This window comes from Mauremys reevesii, linkage group 13, assembly GCF_016161935.1.
Source record: "Mauremys reevesii isolate NIE-2019 linkage group 13, ASM1616193v1, whole genome shotgun sequence".
Lineage (NCBI taxonomy): Eukaryota > Metazoa > Chordata > Testudines > Geoemydidae > Mauremys > Mauremys reevesii.
In genome coordinates, this window is record NC_052635.1 from 48,580,125 (window position 1) to 48,594,703 (window position 14,579).

A 14,579-nucleotide genomic window follows, 5' to 3' on the forward strand; every position below is an offset into this window, starting at 1 on the left:
TGCAGGGCCCGGGGATGTGCCCCTAGCCGAGCAGGGGTCGGGGTCACTCAGGGAAGGGGCAGGACTCCAGCCCCAGTAACCAGCCCTGGATGATCCCGCTGCCCCCCAGGCCCAGGGGCTCAGAGTCTCTGCTCAAACTGCTTCTCTCTTTCCTGGGCCCTCTTCCCATGGGGAGGCTCCCAGCTCAAGATGCTGCGGGCCGGAGCCTGAGCCCATGTCATGGGGCTGTTCTGTGTTCCAGGGAGACCCGGCCTTTGTCCAGAGCCCCAAGGGAAAGGCATTTGTGTGGAGCGATGCAGGGAGGATGAGGAGTGTCCCAGGGGGCAGAAGTGCTGCGGTAATGGGTGTGGTCACGTCTGCACGTCCCCGATCTCTGCAGGTAAATTTAGTCCCTCAGTGTTAGCGTCTCCAGAGCTGAGCCCTGCCCCACACGCCGACTCTGAGCTCTCGGGTCAGGGCCCGTGTGTGCCCAGAGCCACAGGGCCCTGGCCTCTCGGCACCACCACCAGACATTGTGAAATTATTCCTCCTGCCCTGCCCTGCCGTATGCGCCGAGAGCTTTTCTGTGAGGAGAACAAGGGCTGGGAAGGTGGGTGAGACTGGCCCTGCCCAGCACCCACAGCTGGGCCCGCTGGCATCTCACCTCTTTGCCACGGCGTTTGTTGGACTGCCGTGCCACCAGCAGGGAGGCGTGGATCCTCCCAGCGTCACGGGCAGGGTCTGGGCGGATCCTTCAGAGATCGGCAGTGGGAAGTCAGCAGGATCTGGGGGAGCCGTGGGGGCCTGTCAGAAGTTTTATGGACACAGACACCGTGCAGCTTGGAGGGGGAGCTCCAGCCATGAGGGTGAGCCAGCTCGCCCCGTCTGGAGGAGTCCAGGCGCCACGCAGACGGGTGGGTTCTCCAGCAGCAGCAGAGGGCCCTTTGAGGGTGCATCTCCTATGTGTCATCTTAACCCCCATCAGGAGCCTGAGGGAGCCCAGCGGCGAGCCACCCCGGGTGCACCCATGCACACCCCCATTCATCCTGCAGCTCAGGCCATGACACGGGTCACCAATGGCCTTCCCCAACCTGGCAGAGTTCTCACAGCTTAACCCCCTCCCGCTTTGGGTGAAAGTCTCCTGCCAGCTGGGACCTTCTCCCGCCCAGCCCCCATTCTGCATCAGCCTGTGGCTAATCAACCCTTTCCCCTTCTCCTGCGTCCTTTGCGGCTGGAGTTACTGTGCCCTAGAGAGTAGCTGGAGGGACCTGATCTGCTGCTGGGGGGGCGCTTGGCACTTGGGGGCAGGAGGAGCAGTTTGCAATGGTCACTGGACTCCCTCCTCCAGCTGCTTCTCCCCATCCCAGCCCTGCCCCTTGCTCCCCGTTGCCTCCTCTACCACAATGCACCCAGGATGCTGAGGGCCCGTCCTGGCTCCGCTGGGAGCTGGCACCGGGGCGTGACGTCCTCAGCAAGGCCCAGCCACCCAATCAGAACAAGGCTCTGGGCAGTCAGGGTCCCCGCCAGATCCTAACCAACCCCTGGGTGCTGGGATCTGTGGGTGCTACCACGCGACTGGGCCCACTCGCACCCGGGGCCACCAGCTCCCTAACACACCCCCGTACAAGGCCGTCTGGTCTCCTCCTGCTGCAGAGAAGCCTGGGACCTGCCCACCAGACCCAGCAAAGTGTCTACACACAGCCCCCCCGGAGTGTGATGGTGACCATGCGTGCCCTGGGAGGAAGAAGTGCTGCTTCAGGACATGTGCCATGCGCTGCACAGACCCAGAGGAAGGTACCAGTCATGCAGCCAATCACCGGGCACTGGGGGTGTAGGGCCGAGCCAGCGCTCCCAGCTCGGGCTGCACCGGGCCGTTTGGAGGGGTGTGCCACCCCCGGCTGCTGGCACAGATCGCTGCACCGGCCTCACTCCTATCCAGGGGCACCAGGCCCTGCTTCACCAGGGAAGGACCCAGCTCTCCTATGGGACAGGGAAACTGGGCATAGGCTGGTGCAGAGCCTGACGCTCCCCCAACCCGTGGGTTCCCCCCCCCCCGAGCTGGAATGGGGCTGGGACAGGGTCCCCAGGAGCTCTGGGGGAAATGGGGTGTTCAGCAGAATGTGGGGCAGGGAACGGGGTAAGTCTGTGCCCAAAGCTTGGAGAAATGTGCCCTGGAGCCGGCCTGTGCTGTGAGCACTCAGCTTGTTTGTGTTTCAGATGCTGTATAACGAGCTGAAAGGAAGCCGCACCTTTATCACGGGACAGCCCATCGTTAGAACCCCTTCACTGGCCCTGCCCTCCTGCCTGCTGTGCCAATGTAACCTCCAGACCACTACAGACTCCCCAGCAATAAACTCAAGTGCCAGCGCCAGGCCCGAGTCTTGTGTTCCCTGCTGAGCTGGGCTTTCTAGCCACGAGCCCGCCCATCGGTTCCCTTTGGGGGCACAGCGGAGAAGGTGCCAGATTTCCTCAAATCTGCAGGCGCGACGCCAGCCCCTGGGGCAGAGACGCAGCCTCATGCCTGCTGCCACCTCAGCAGAGCTCCTGCCACCCAGTGTCTCTGCTGAGCACAGGGGTGTGGGCACGGGAGGAGTCCTGCCCTGGGAGCCGTTATTCAGACTGAACTCAAGCTCCCAAGTGCCTCCTGTCCTGCCCCCATAGCCAGGTGGGAGCAGAGCGCTCTCCCCCCAGAACCCAGGCACACACTGTAGCTCTGCTCCAGCTCAGCTTCCCGCTCCTGGTCCTCGTCCCCTCGGCTCCCCAGCTTGGGTGCCAGGCAGTGTCAGAGCTGAGCCACCACGGTTATAAAACCGACTGAGCCCAAGTAAACAAACGAGGACAACGGGCCTGTGCTGGGGGCTGCCCACGGGGGCCCCCGAGTCCTGAGCTCCCCAGGAAGCGTCAGGCCAAGCAGCAGCACTCCGCTGCCCTAAAACAACCCAGCAGCAGTCGAAGGACAAAGGGGGTGTCCTCCAGGGACATGAGTTGCTATGGGCAAGGGGGGCAGTTGTCCCCTCCAGACTTAACTAGGGCTGTAGGCTCCATTATCTCTTCGCTCCCCCACCCGACTAGGGAGACAATCATTAGGAAAGCAATAATTGCCTCGTTCTTCTCATGCTGCTCTGTGGGGCAGGCAATGCTCTCCATGTCCCCCCACCAGAAATCTTCTGAAAAGCTGCCCCTATTCTCCCCCTATCACTGCCCCTGCTGGGGGTCTGCACTCCCACCACGCCCCCCAGCCCATTGCCTGCCCATCTCCCCAGTTCTCTAGGCTGTGAGTAGTTGCCCTCAGGTGCTTTAGGAGGCTGTTGTGGTTTCACTTGCCATTGGGATAGGATCCCAGCTCGCAGCTGTGAAACCCCAACCCCTGCAGCATCACAAAACCTAACCCCTGCAGCATGCCCCTGGCCTGGCAGGGCTGAGCTAAGCTCCAGCCTCGGAGCAAGCCCTGAAAGGGGCACAGGTAGGGAGATCACCAAAGGGACAGAGCTGGGGACATGTTTCAGGCCAGGCACAGAATGGCACAGCTGACATGGCTGCCCTGTGCAGAACCCAAACTCCAGGCGTGAGCGGTTTCCATGTGTTCCCAAGCCCCTTCTAAAGCTCCCAGCAGAGACCTCTCTTTGGCCCATATGTTTGAACCACCCAGTTCTACTGAGCCCTGGGCTCAGGCCTCACTCACTACAAGCAAATCCCCCAGAACTGCTGCTAGACCCTGTCCTGGGAGCCCCAGCCACATCCTAGCATCAAGTCAAGAGAGCCAGGCCTGGAAAACAGCTCCTCCCACACCACCACAAGCCCCAGCAATAGCAGGAAGAGGAACCCACCTTTATTTATAGGGTTTGTTTCTCCAGCCTCACCAATCACAGGTCAGAAGAGTCCATTTGGGTCCAGAAGGGGAGCTCTGGCTTTGTGTGCATGGCTGTCTGCCCTGCTAATGAGAGGCCAGGCCCAGAATGGGCTGGATTCTTTGTGAGTTGAAGCAGAACAGACATGCCACCTCGGGGGGACGGGGCGGGGGTTGATTTGGTTTCCCCATTTCCATTGCCTGGCAAGCTGGTTCCACCAACCGTCTGAGTGGACTCTCCCAGGGGAGGGGTGGAGCCAGAGCCTTTAAATTCATCTCCTGAGGCTGTGCTCAGGTTCCTGGGGCTGGGGCAGGCTTAGGCTTGGGGTGGGGCAGGCAGGCAGGCAGGCTTGGGGTCCGTGTCAGTGTTGCATCCTGAACTGTGAATTTGGCAGCATCTCTTTTTGCTGCTATAAGACTCCTCTGTGGGTGATACCCCGATTGAGAACACATCAACTCTTCTACTGGGGTGGGGTCTCCTGGCTGCTCCCTGGCCAGCTCTGGCAATGTACTTGCAGTAACCCTTTTCAAGGAGAGTTTTTCCGCTGGAGCTGAGTGTTCTGGGGTGATAATGCCCTTGCACCTCTAGAAATACTTGCTAGTGCTAGTTCAGTGATGAGGCACCAGACCCCGCCCAGGGGGACGGGGGGATGACCGTTTATTTTTATTATAGTGGAAGGCAAAAGCTCCCCCTGGGATCAGGCCCCTTGTGCCAAATGCTGTGCAAATACATGAGAGACAGCCCCTGACCCAGGGAGCTCACACTCCGCCCACCCAGGCAAGACAAGGGTGGCAGGGAAATAGAAGCACAGAGACCTGTTGTCACGGAGTCCCTGGGCGATGCTACCTGCTCCCCACCAAGCCAGGCAGGACTTTGGGGAGCCTCCTCTCCCTCAGAGCAGACTGTCTGCAGGGCAAGAAGCTCCCACGGCTTCACCTCCTGGGTCTCTCCTTGGAGCATTCAGCATATGCCCCTCCGTGCGCTTCCCACGGCGAGTCCACCCAGGCGGGGTCCTGGGGGGGGGGCACAGGGTCTTGCACCCCCACTTCACAGTCAGATGTGACTCTCAGTCAGCCAGTAAGACAGAGGTTTATTTAGATGACAGGAACACAGTCCAAAACAGGTCTTGCCAATACAGACAACAAGACCCCCCTTAGTGAGATCCATCTGGGGCCCCCAGGGAGGCCACTGCCCTGCTGGGAGGCCCGAGCCCCCTCGGGGCTCCCCTCCATTTCCCAGCCAGCTTCCAAAACTACCAACCCCTCCAGCCCCTCCTCTCTGGGCTGTCTCTCTTTCCCGGGCCAGGAGGTCACCTGAGCTCTCTGTCTCCAACACCTTCAGCATCCCCTTGCACGGGGGAAGGGCCTGGCCATTAGTTGCCAGGCGACAGAGGGTCGGCCAGGAACTGAGGCCCCCCCACAGTATTCAGGGGAGACATTAAAACCAGTCCCACTGCCTCACACCTGCCCAGAGTCCCAGGGCAGAGATTAGAACCCAAGTCTTCTGGCTGCCAGCCCAGTGCCTTAGCTTAACCACGTTGCCTCTTCCTGTAGCTGGCTGGGTGGGTGAACAGGGCAGGCCCAGCAGATAAAAATGGGTGCTTCTGACACGAAGGATGAGACCGGAGTGGCAGGGTTGCCAGCCAAAAGAACTGGAAACTCGTGAGACTCCAGAGTAGTAAGCGCTGAGCCTTGTTCTTTGCTGGCTGGGGCTGTTCTTCATGCGCCGGCTACGACTTCAGGCTTTTCTGCACAGCCATTGTTTTAAATGAAGCTGAGATTCTGGTGCTCCCCTGACTCCAGGAGCTGGTACTTCAAGGAAAGCACATGCTGGCACAAGAGTCACTGTAGTGAAGGGTGCAGAGCAGCAGGCAGGGAGGAAGAGGATCATGGTGGGGCCTTCGCGGGGGCCCTGCTGCCCATACACTCCCTAGAGCTCCGCACTCCCACCACCCGATGTGCTCTGGAGTCCCAAATGCCCCCCCATCCCCCTCCAGTACGGAAGCGGTGGCAGAGTCTGCACTCCAGCCAGCGGTGCATGCACAGCTCCCTCCCCTCCCACGGGCGGGAGTGACACGACCTACTTCTGTTTGAAAAGATTCAGTCCTTGTATGTAACCCCGCAGACCCCCTGCGAGGTCCCAGGAAAAGGGGCGTTTGTGCAGGGCAGCGTGGTGGGTGCTATCAGCCCCTGCCTCCTGCCTGGCTCTGTGACAGCACGCACGTCCCTGGCTGCAGAACGGTAACGGGGCTGGGGCCAGCTTGGGGGCCGCAGGAGCTGGCTCTGCACCTGGGAGGCTATGCAACCGCCTCCAGCCAAACCCTGCTGCACTGTGCGGGGGAGAAAGGTCTGGCCTTTCCAGGCAGGAAGAGTCGTTTCCCGCAGAAAGGGACAGAAATTGTGCCCAGGAAGTCGGTCACCAGGCAGGAACAGCAGCTTCCTCTTCGGCGCCCCCATGCCGGCCAGGGCTAGGCAGTGCCTGCAACAGAAAGGCAATGGGGTCAGGCCCAGGGCATGCCCACGGCACCCCCTCCCTCCCAGACTTGGGGGCCTGCTGGCATCCTGGGCACTGAGTCCTGCCCTGAGAGGCCCAGGTCCCAAGCCAGCCCTGGGCCCCGCCCCTGGCGCTGGGCTGCACGCTCCATTTACCAGGCGTCCTGCAGGCCTGCAGACATTCCTCCTTCGTCTCAAAGTTGTTCTTGTTGCCACCGCAGCCGCCATACACAAACTCCTCACAGGCCTGGCTGGACCAGTTGTAGAAGAACCGCAGGAACCTGGCCTTGCAATAGCCGCACACAGACGGCAGGTGGCAGAGATCTGCAGAGCAAAGGGGGGGCTGTGAGAGGGAGAGGGGGACGGTCCAACTGCCTCTGCCATCCAAGGCCCCGGGCACCGGGGCGCTGCGCTCAGAGGGGCCTGCGAAGTGGGGTGGGGGTGGAGGGCAGCAGAGCAGTTCTGTTGCACACACCCCTCGTCCAGTCACCTGGCACCATGCCTATGGGCACGATCATACCTGGCATCAGACCCCTCTTTCCCCCAGTGCCCAGCTTGGCTACCCCAGGCCTCCTGCCAAGGGTGAGAGCCGGCCCCACAGGCACGGGCTGGCTGCAGTGGCATGTCTGCCCATTAGCGCAAAGGGGTGATGTGCTGGGAAGCCGGGGCTGTGCCCACTGCTGAGGTGAGCGTTACACCCAGCATGGCAGTGGGCGCATTGCTAATGCCCGGCCCGTTCGCCAGGGACCCCATGCAGAGGGCAGCATCTGCCCAGCCAAGAGCTGGAGCGAGTTAATGAGTAGGTAGCTGGACCCGTCAGACGGGCTCGTCCCAGCCGGGGAGGGACCATGGCTCCTCAGAGGAGAAGTTGCTTCCTGGGCATAAGCCTCACCCCACAGGCCACTCCCCGATGAATGAGTGTCTGCGAACCACTGGACTTCCCACCCCTGGGAGCAAGGGGGGGATCAGACACAGCCTTGGCTATGGGGAGGCAGCATGAGGCCCCTGCACCCAGAGAGCGTTTCGCCTCAGAACGGCCCAGTGGCCACAGACCTAGAGCTGCAGAGAAACATCTGAGATTTACCCCCCCAAAGCACTCAAGCTTGGGTTGCTCCCCAGCTCCGAATCATGGGGCAAGGCCAGCTCCAGTCTCCCTCTGCACAGCAAGCGGCCAGTGCCTCCAGCACGTCTACACAGGGGACCCACTGTGGGGAGCAATGCTGGAGACGGGTGCAGCAGGGCTCGGGTACATAAGAACGGCCGGACTGGGTCAGCCCAAAGGTCCATCCAGCCCAGTATCCTGTCTACCAACAGTGGCCAATGCCAGGTGCCCCAGAGGGAGTGAACAGAACAGGGAATCAATCACCAAGTGACCCATCCCCTGTCGCCCCTTCCCAGCTTCTGGCAAACAGAGGCTAGGGGCACCATCCCTGGTCCGTACATTAGCTGCGCTGCCATCCGGCCGTGCTCTGAGCCACTCCAACGGACTGGGGGGGGGAGGAATCCTCCAGCTGAGCCCCGCCTGCTCAAGGCCTGGCACCACGGCTGCCACCACCATCCCCCTTCCCCCCACCCCGCGCTGCGCTCTGCCTGCACCAGTGCGCCTGTGAGGGTGTTCCCTGCAGGCTCTGCCATGGGACCGGGTCCTGAGGCAGGGCGTGGGGATGGTGGACTCAGGGCTCCCCTAGGTGGGGGTGGGGAGGTCACACAGTCTCAGCCCGGCTCCCTGTGCTTGGAGGAGGAGGAGGCCGCTGCACCCCGCCCTGCAGCAGCCTCCCTGCGGAAGCTGAGCACCCAGTGCCGTCCCTGCCGTCGGGCCGGGCACTCTGCTCTGGGGGACCTGAGAGGACAGGCTCATTCCCAGCTAGGGGGTGCAGGGGCCAGGACCCCCCGTACCTGTCACTGGCATCTGGCAGGTGTAGCCACACTCGTCCGGGCAGCACTTCTCACCGCCGGGGCAGTCGGTGTCGGTGTAGCAGGTGGAGCAGGAGTTGTTCCCCAGGCAGGCAGCACAGTTCTCCCCATCAAACACACCGCCCACCGGGGCCACCTTGCAGCAGAAACCATCCTTAGCTGCAAAGACAGACGGGTCAGCATGTGCTGACCAGGGGGCTGCAGAGATCCACAACTCCACCCTGCCCGGGGGCGGTGGGCTGAGCACAGGGGGGGATCCCCAGATGGGTCTCAGGGCTGGTTTGGCTAGGCACTGCCCCCCCCACCCCTGTGGCACATCCACCATCTGCCCCACGTCCTGCACAGCCCATGGGCGGGCAGCTCCCACAACAATCCAGCCCCCATCGCCACTCCCATCCTCCACAGAAGGGAGTTCGTCCCAGGGCTGAACACCCCAAGGTGCCGCCACCTGAGCGCTGGCCTGGCAGGGCCTGTTCTCAGCACTCACCAGGCGCCGCGGTCGACGTGTCTCCTCCAGACGCAGCAGGCAGCTCGGCCCACAGCGAGAGCAGGGCCACAAGGAGCACGATGCCAGCTGACTTCATGGTGCTGCGATGCCGGGTCTCGATCCTCCGGGCCGAGGCAGGGCAGATTTAAGCTGTTAGGCAAGCGGGGCTGGCGCAGCACAGGGAGGGGCCGGCTCCCAGGTGGCCTGTCCGGACTTGCCGGAGTCTGACTCCCAGCTAATTCCATTCCACTGTAAGTGGCCCCAGGGATCCGCCCTGCCCAGCGAAGCCTTGCGCGGTCACCTGGGGAGAGCAGGCAACGGGGAGGAGCCGGCCAGTGGCACAGGGAAGCCAAGGCTCTTCCTGCCAACTGGATCTTCACTGCGCTGAGCCTCATGTCCCCAGGGCTGCTGGGGGGGAAGGAACATGCCCCCCAGCGGCAGAGCACCCTGGTTATCTCCTGAGACCCTGTGCACCGGGCCCCAGAGGATGGGCCCAGCAGAGCGCTCCAGCCCCAGGTCAGGGGGCCAGCAGCCAAACAGGCACCCGGCAGCAGTGGTTTGGGCCCAAGGCTTTGCTCCTGCCCGCCGAGCTGGGCAGAGAGGAGCACAAGCTGCGGGGCAGGAGGGGACGGGGCTCCCCAGAACCCCTCCCTGAAAGGTGCAGGGGTGGATATTGGCCAAGCCCTGACAGCTGGGTGCCTCTAGCGCAGGGGTGGCCAACCCGGGGCGCCGGAGCCGCATGCGGCTCTTCAGAGGTTAATACGCGGCTCCTTGCACAGGCACCGACTCTGGGGCTGGAGCTACAGGTGCGAACTTTCCAATGTGCCAGGAGGTGCTCACTGCTCAACCCCTGGCCCCAGCCCCACTCCACCCCGTCCCCCAAGGCCCCTGCCCCTTCCCCTGAGCCTGACGAGCCCTCACTCCGCCTCCTCCCCCCTGAGCCTCCTGCACACCACAAAACAGCTGATAGTGGCGCGGGGGAGCTGACGGGGGGCTGCTGACGTGTTACTGTGACACTGGTAAATTCTGGCTCCTTCTCAGGCTCAGGTTGGCCACCCCTGGCCTAGCTCCTTACCCTGGGCTTGCCGCAGCGTGAGCAGCAACAGGACACGCTGGGAGACCGCAGGAGGCTGGAGCCTGGGATTCTACTTCAGCTCCAAGAAAATCCATGTAGCACAGCTGATGTGGCGCAGGGCTGATCTTTAGGCGTTCGGACCCCTGGGGATGGAGGGCTGGGGGCAGGCGGTCCAACACTTTACTAGCAGAGCTCGATGGAAAGGGAACGACACTCCACGGGTTTAGTCTACAGCACTCAGTCGGGGAAGAGTCCCGGACCAGCTCCATCAACATCCGAAACCACAACCCGGCTCCCCCAGCAGTATCCCAGCCCCGTTTACAGAGCCCGGCCCCAGGCACAGCAGCTCAGCAGGGCTCCTGGGATCTCCCATGTACAAGAAGCAGGCCTGGCACCACCCTTCATTCCCACCCACAAGCTCACATGCCTGCGTGGGAGGCTTTAATGTGCTTTGTGCCTTTCAGCTTCCCGGCTGCAGAAAGAGAGCAAAGGGGGTGAAGGACACGATCCAGGCCAGCAGCCTCCTCCCCTCTGGAGCCTGGGACTCAAATCAGTCCCATGCTCACACCCCGTATTTTCTTTTCACCTGAGCCCAGATAGGCCTGTGCTTCAGGGAGGTGGCATGGCCACCAGCCTCTCCCTGGACTCCAGTCCCTCTGGATCTGGAGCAAGCACAGGTCCCCTGTGTCCATCTCCTTCCCCCACTCCCCCCGGGCGTGCCCAGTTGTGCATGGTTCCTCCCAGAGAGCAGCTGTGTCCCTGACACCGTGGGGAGGGGTCCCACACACCCCCAGCAATAAATAGCTCACAACTAACATGGGTGGGGCAGAACCTGGCACTGACTGAGGATAGTTTTAACTAGGTTTGTTCAAAGGTGCGGGCCCTGAGAATTGCAGCTCAACCAGCTGCACAGGTTGATGCATGAACAAAGCATTCAAACATTTCCCTGGACAGTCCCCGGGAGAGAGAGAGAGAGAGTGTGTGTGTACATGCCGCAGGTGTCTGTGTCCATAGGCTGCCAGGTGAAATCTTCCTATATGCACTCACAACTGTGGTGACTGTGTGTGCTGAGTAGGTGGGCAATTGCACACCCAAACTGATCACAAACACAGGCTCCAAGAGTCACCCACGCCCAGCTCCTGTGGGAGCCACTGAGTCAGGTGCAGACGGGCCTGTGGACACCACACATGGGTGCAATAAGAATAATTACAACCGACACCAGGAAATGTTTAGTTGCACTCCACATAGCTAACCTGTGGAACTCACTGTCACAAGATAGCACTGAAACCAAGACCTTTGTAGGATTCAAAGAAGGGCTGAAGTATTTCTGTGGTTAATGAAAATATCCAGGGTTACATTCAGTAGGGTCAGGTACAAACCCTCATTTCAGGCCCTAAGCCAGCCACTGGCTGCCAGGGGTTCGAAAGAACATTGCCTGGCTTGTTGCTCCATAACAGCCCACCACCTTCCTCTGACCAGCAGGGCCCAGCCACTCTGACACACGGGGCTAGCGGGTGGAGTAGAAAGAGAGCCTGAGACATAAGCCCTGGTAGCAGAGGCCGCTGTGAGGGCTGAGGCCTGGGCTAAAGTACATGAATAAGAGGCAGACCCTGCTCACAGAATCTGGCAAGAACAGGGCTGATACTGCAGAAACACACGTTCCTAAGAAGTGCTGGGCGCAAACACATTCCAGAAGGGTGGTACCAGAACACCCCGATACCAAGTATGGTACAAACACACTCCTGAAAGTAGCGAGAATGCACGGACCCCTCCTAAAGAGAAGGTCAGGATGACAGTATAATGGATAGAGATGTTTTGATCGAACCAACATGTACAAGGTAATAGGTGGTAACAACCCACGTCAGGGGAGAGTAACTAACCCCGTCAGAGGGGCACCACGTAACTTGTACTGGTGTATTAAATGGAGTCTCAAAAGGAGTGTCTCTGTCCGGCCTAGGCGGGAATGGAAAGCCCCCCCATTCATGAGCTGCATCCATTGTCACGGGCATACATGTGCTAGTGTAACTAGATATTGATCTGGGGTGCTAGAACTGTGCTCCGTCAACAATAAACCTGGCCGGGTGCCTTCGTACCTTAACCGATCTTGTGGTCGTTGGGCGGTTAAATCGAGGTCTGCTGTGCCAGATACCTGCACAGAGCTGGGACAGCACACAGAGAGCACACGCACACACAGCCGAACATCTAACTACAGCGGGATCTGGTTCATCTGGCAGTTCCTGTATTCCTAATTCCCCTATAAACTACTGTGAGGAAGCGCTCAGACGCGGCACTGAGGGGGTGTGGTGTAAATACCTAGCGAGGGAGAGAAATAGACCTGCTGTGTCACTAAGCTAGGCCCATCTCAGTGGGACTCTTGTCTCTGGAATTACTACATTTCAAAGGAGGGAATGGAGGGGAGGAAAGTTCTGCTGGCTGCATGCTGGTGGGGAGCAGAAGATTCGATCTGGACTGGGTTGGACAAGTGCCACCTGTTGGAAAGATCTGCAGAGCTCACTTGTGGTCAGCAGCCTTTTAAGTCATGCATCATCCCAGACCTATGGCAAAGCCTCCATGGCCTCTCCCATGTTCCAAGCCACAGGCATTCTAGGTTCCAGGCCACAGGGCTGGGGTCCTGGGGAAGCCACCGTCCCTAGCTGATGCTGTTCAGTTTATTGTGTCGTTGTGATGCAGCAGGGAGCGGGGTGGACTGACCTGGGAATGTCGATTAGTTTTACTGGGGCTGTCTGCAGAAACTGGACAAAGGGGGAGGGGGAGAAGGAGGGGGGGAGCCTGCTGGAGGGGTTTTGGTTTCAGTTTGGGGCTGGCTGGGAAGAGGCAGGAACCCCAAGTCTGGGGTCTAAGCTCCTTGCCCCAGAGGGACCTGGCTGGGGGTCCTGGTTGTACCTACAAGCTCTGCTTGGGACTGTGCTCCTGTCGGCTAATAAACCTTCTGTGTTCCTGGCTGGCTGAGAGTCCCGGTGAATCGCAGGAAGTGGGGGTGCAGGGCCCTGACTCCCCCACACTCCGTGACAGGCAGACCCAGTAGTGACATGGGATGGGGGAGAAGGGGCTGCAGCACCAGCAGGAAGGCAGGACCCTTCCCTGGAGCAGCCCGAGCTGGGGAACCAGGAGAACTCAACCAGCCCGAGCCCTCGGCTGAACTCTCCCCACCCGTCCCGGGCAGGGCCGGCTCCCGGCACCAGCAAAAGAAGCAGGTGCTTGGGGCGGCACATTGCTGGGGGGGCATTCTGGTGCCGGCCATCATAGGTGCCAACTCCGGGGCATGGGGGAAAAGTGCCCCCGCCGCCCCAACGCGCCGCCCCAGCTCGCCTCCGCTCCTCTTCTCCCCCCTCCCTCCCAGGCTTGCCGCAGGGGAAACAGCTGTTTTGCCAGCAAGTCTGGGAGGGAGGAGAAGCCGACCCCGGGCACTCGGGGGAGGCAGCGGTGGTGGAGCGGAGGTGAGCTGGAGCCGGGAGCGGTTCCTCCGCCCCTGTTACTTCCTGCGCCCCCCCACCCCAGCTCACCTCCACCCCCTGTTACTTCCTGCGCCCCCCCGCCCTAGCTCACCTCCACCCCCGTTACTTCCTGCGCCCCCCCAGCTCACCTCCACCCCCCGTTACTTCCTGCGCCCCCCCCGCCCTAGCTCACCTCCGCCCCTGTTACTTCCTGTGCCCCCGCCCTAGCTCACCTCTGCCCCCGTTACTTCCTGCGCCCGCCCTAGCTCACCTCCGCCCCATTACTTCCTGCGCCCCGCCCTAGCTCACCTCCGCCCCATTACTTCCTGCGCCCACCCTAGCTCACCTCCGCCCCGTACTTCCTGCGCCCCAGCTCACCTCCGCCTCACATTTCCTGCGCCCCGCCCCAGCTCACCTCCGCCCCATTACTCCTGCGCCCCGCCCTAGCTCACCTCCACCCCCGTTACTTCCTGCGCCCCCCCAGCTCACCTCCACCCCCGTTACTGCCTGCGCGCCCCCGCCCGAGCTCACCGCCACCCCCGGTACTGCCACCGCCCCCCCCGCTCACCGCCACCCCGTTACTTCCTGCGCCCCGCCTAGCTCACCTCCACCCCGTTACTTCCTGCGCCTCAGCTCACCTCCACCCCCCGTTACTTCCTGCGCCCCCCCCGCCCTAGCTCACCTCCGCTCCGCCTGCTCCCCTGGACGCGCCGCCATGCCGCCCTCCCTCGCCTGGGAGGGAGGGGGGAGACGCGGAGTGGCGGCGCACTCGGGGGAGCAGGCGGAGCGGAGCTGAGCGAGGGCAGGAGGTCGCGGGGGGCCCCAGGAAACAATGGGGGGGGAATGCGGCACACCCAGGGGACGAGGCGGGGCTGGGGATTTGGGGAAGGGATTTGGAAGGGGTGGAGTTGGGGCGGGGCCGGGGGCAGGACAGCATGAAAAAAAAGGGGGGGGCGGCCAAAAATTTTTTTGCTTGGGGCGGCAAAAATCCTAGAGCCGCCCTTGGCCCCGGGAGAGGCTGTTTGTCTCTCCAGAGCCCCAGAGAGCCTGGGCATCGCGCCCCAGAGCACAGGCCCAAACCCCAGCAGGGGAGTGGAAAGCAGACACGACGTGGGCCCCTCCAGTGAGGGCTCGGGGCTGTGTCTCTGCCTCCCTGATAGCTGGAGATGCCCTTCCCCGGATGGGGGGACAGGCTGGCTTTGTGACCCACTGATGTGACAGGAGCGGACGGGTCTCCCCTCCCTAGGGACTCAGCTGCAGCATCCCTGCTCCCGGGTGGCTGAGCGGGCCTGTCACAGGAGAACTCCTGACCTCAACCGGCTGCCTCCA

General features: G+C 61.7%; 2 protein-coding genes across 4 annotated transcripts in view; one reads left to right on the top strand and one right to left on the bottom strand.

The window, feature by feature from the left end:
* LOC120380390 (papilin-like) overlaps positions 1 to 2,351 on the top strand; it is a 31,363-nt gene extending 29,012 nt beyond the window's left edge. For 2 of the 3 annotated variants that reach the window (XM_039498114.1, XM_039498115.1), the window contains exons 20-22: positions 242 to 379; positions 1,633 to 1,773; positions 2,197 to 2,351. In XM_039498114.1, the coding sequence (XP_039354048.1) occupies positions 242 to 379; positions 1,633 to 1,773; positions 2,197 to 2,207 (290 nt within the window). In that variant the 3' untranslated portion in view covers positions 2,208 to 2,351. The remainder of the gene's footprint in view (positions 1 to 241; positions 380 to 1,632; positions 1,774 to 2,196) is intronic. The other variant, XM_039498116.1, reaches the window with a different exon arrangement.
* Positions 2,352 to 5,159: 2,808 nt separating this feature from the next.
* LOC120380399 (eppin-like) lies at positions 5,160 to 8,857 on the bottom strand. The gene is made up of 4 exons (XM_039498132.1): positions 8,721 to 8,857; positions 8,216 to 8,392; positions 6,476 to 6,643; positions 5,160 to 6,305 (listed from the first exon to the last, which is right to left on the bottom strand). Exons 1-4 carry the CDS (start codon positions 8,815 to 8,817, stop codon positions 6,295 to 6,297), a joined length of 453 nt encoding a protein of 150 aa, XP_039354066.1. The 5' UTR covers positions 8,818 to 8,857; the 3' UTR covers positions 5,160 to 6,294.
* Between the last annotated feature and the right edge of the window lie 5,722 nt (positions 8,858 to 14,579).

Coding starts and splice junctions, on each gene's coding strand:
- LOC120380399 (XM_039498132.1), bottom strand. CDS start 8,817: ATGAAGTCAGCTGGCATCGTGCTCCTTGTGGCCCTGCTCTCGCTGTGG. Junction 8,393..8,720: donor CACGTCGACCGCGGCGCCTG/GTGAGTGCTGAG, acceptor CTGTCTTTGCAG/CTAAGGATGGTTTCTGCTGC. Junction 6,644..8,215: donor CTGCCAGATGCCAGTGACAG/GTACGGGGGGTC, acceptor TTTGCTCTGCAG/ATCTCTGCCACCTGCCGTCT.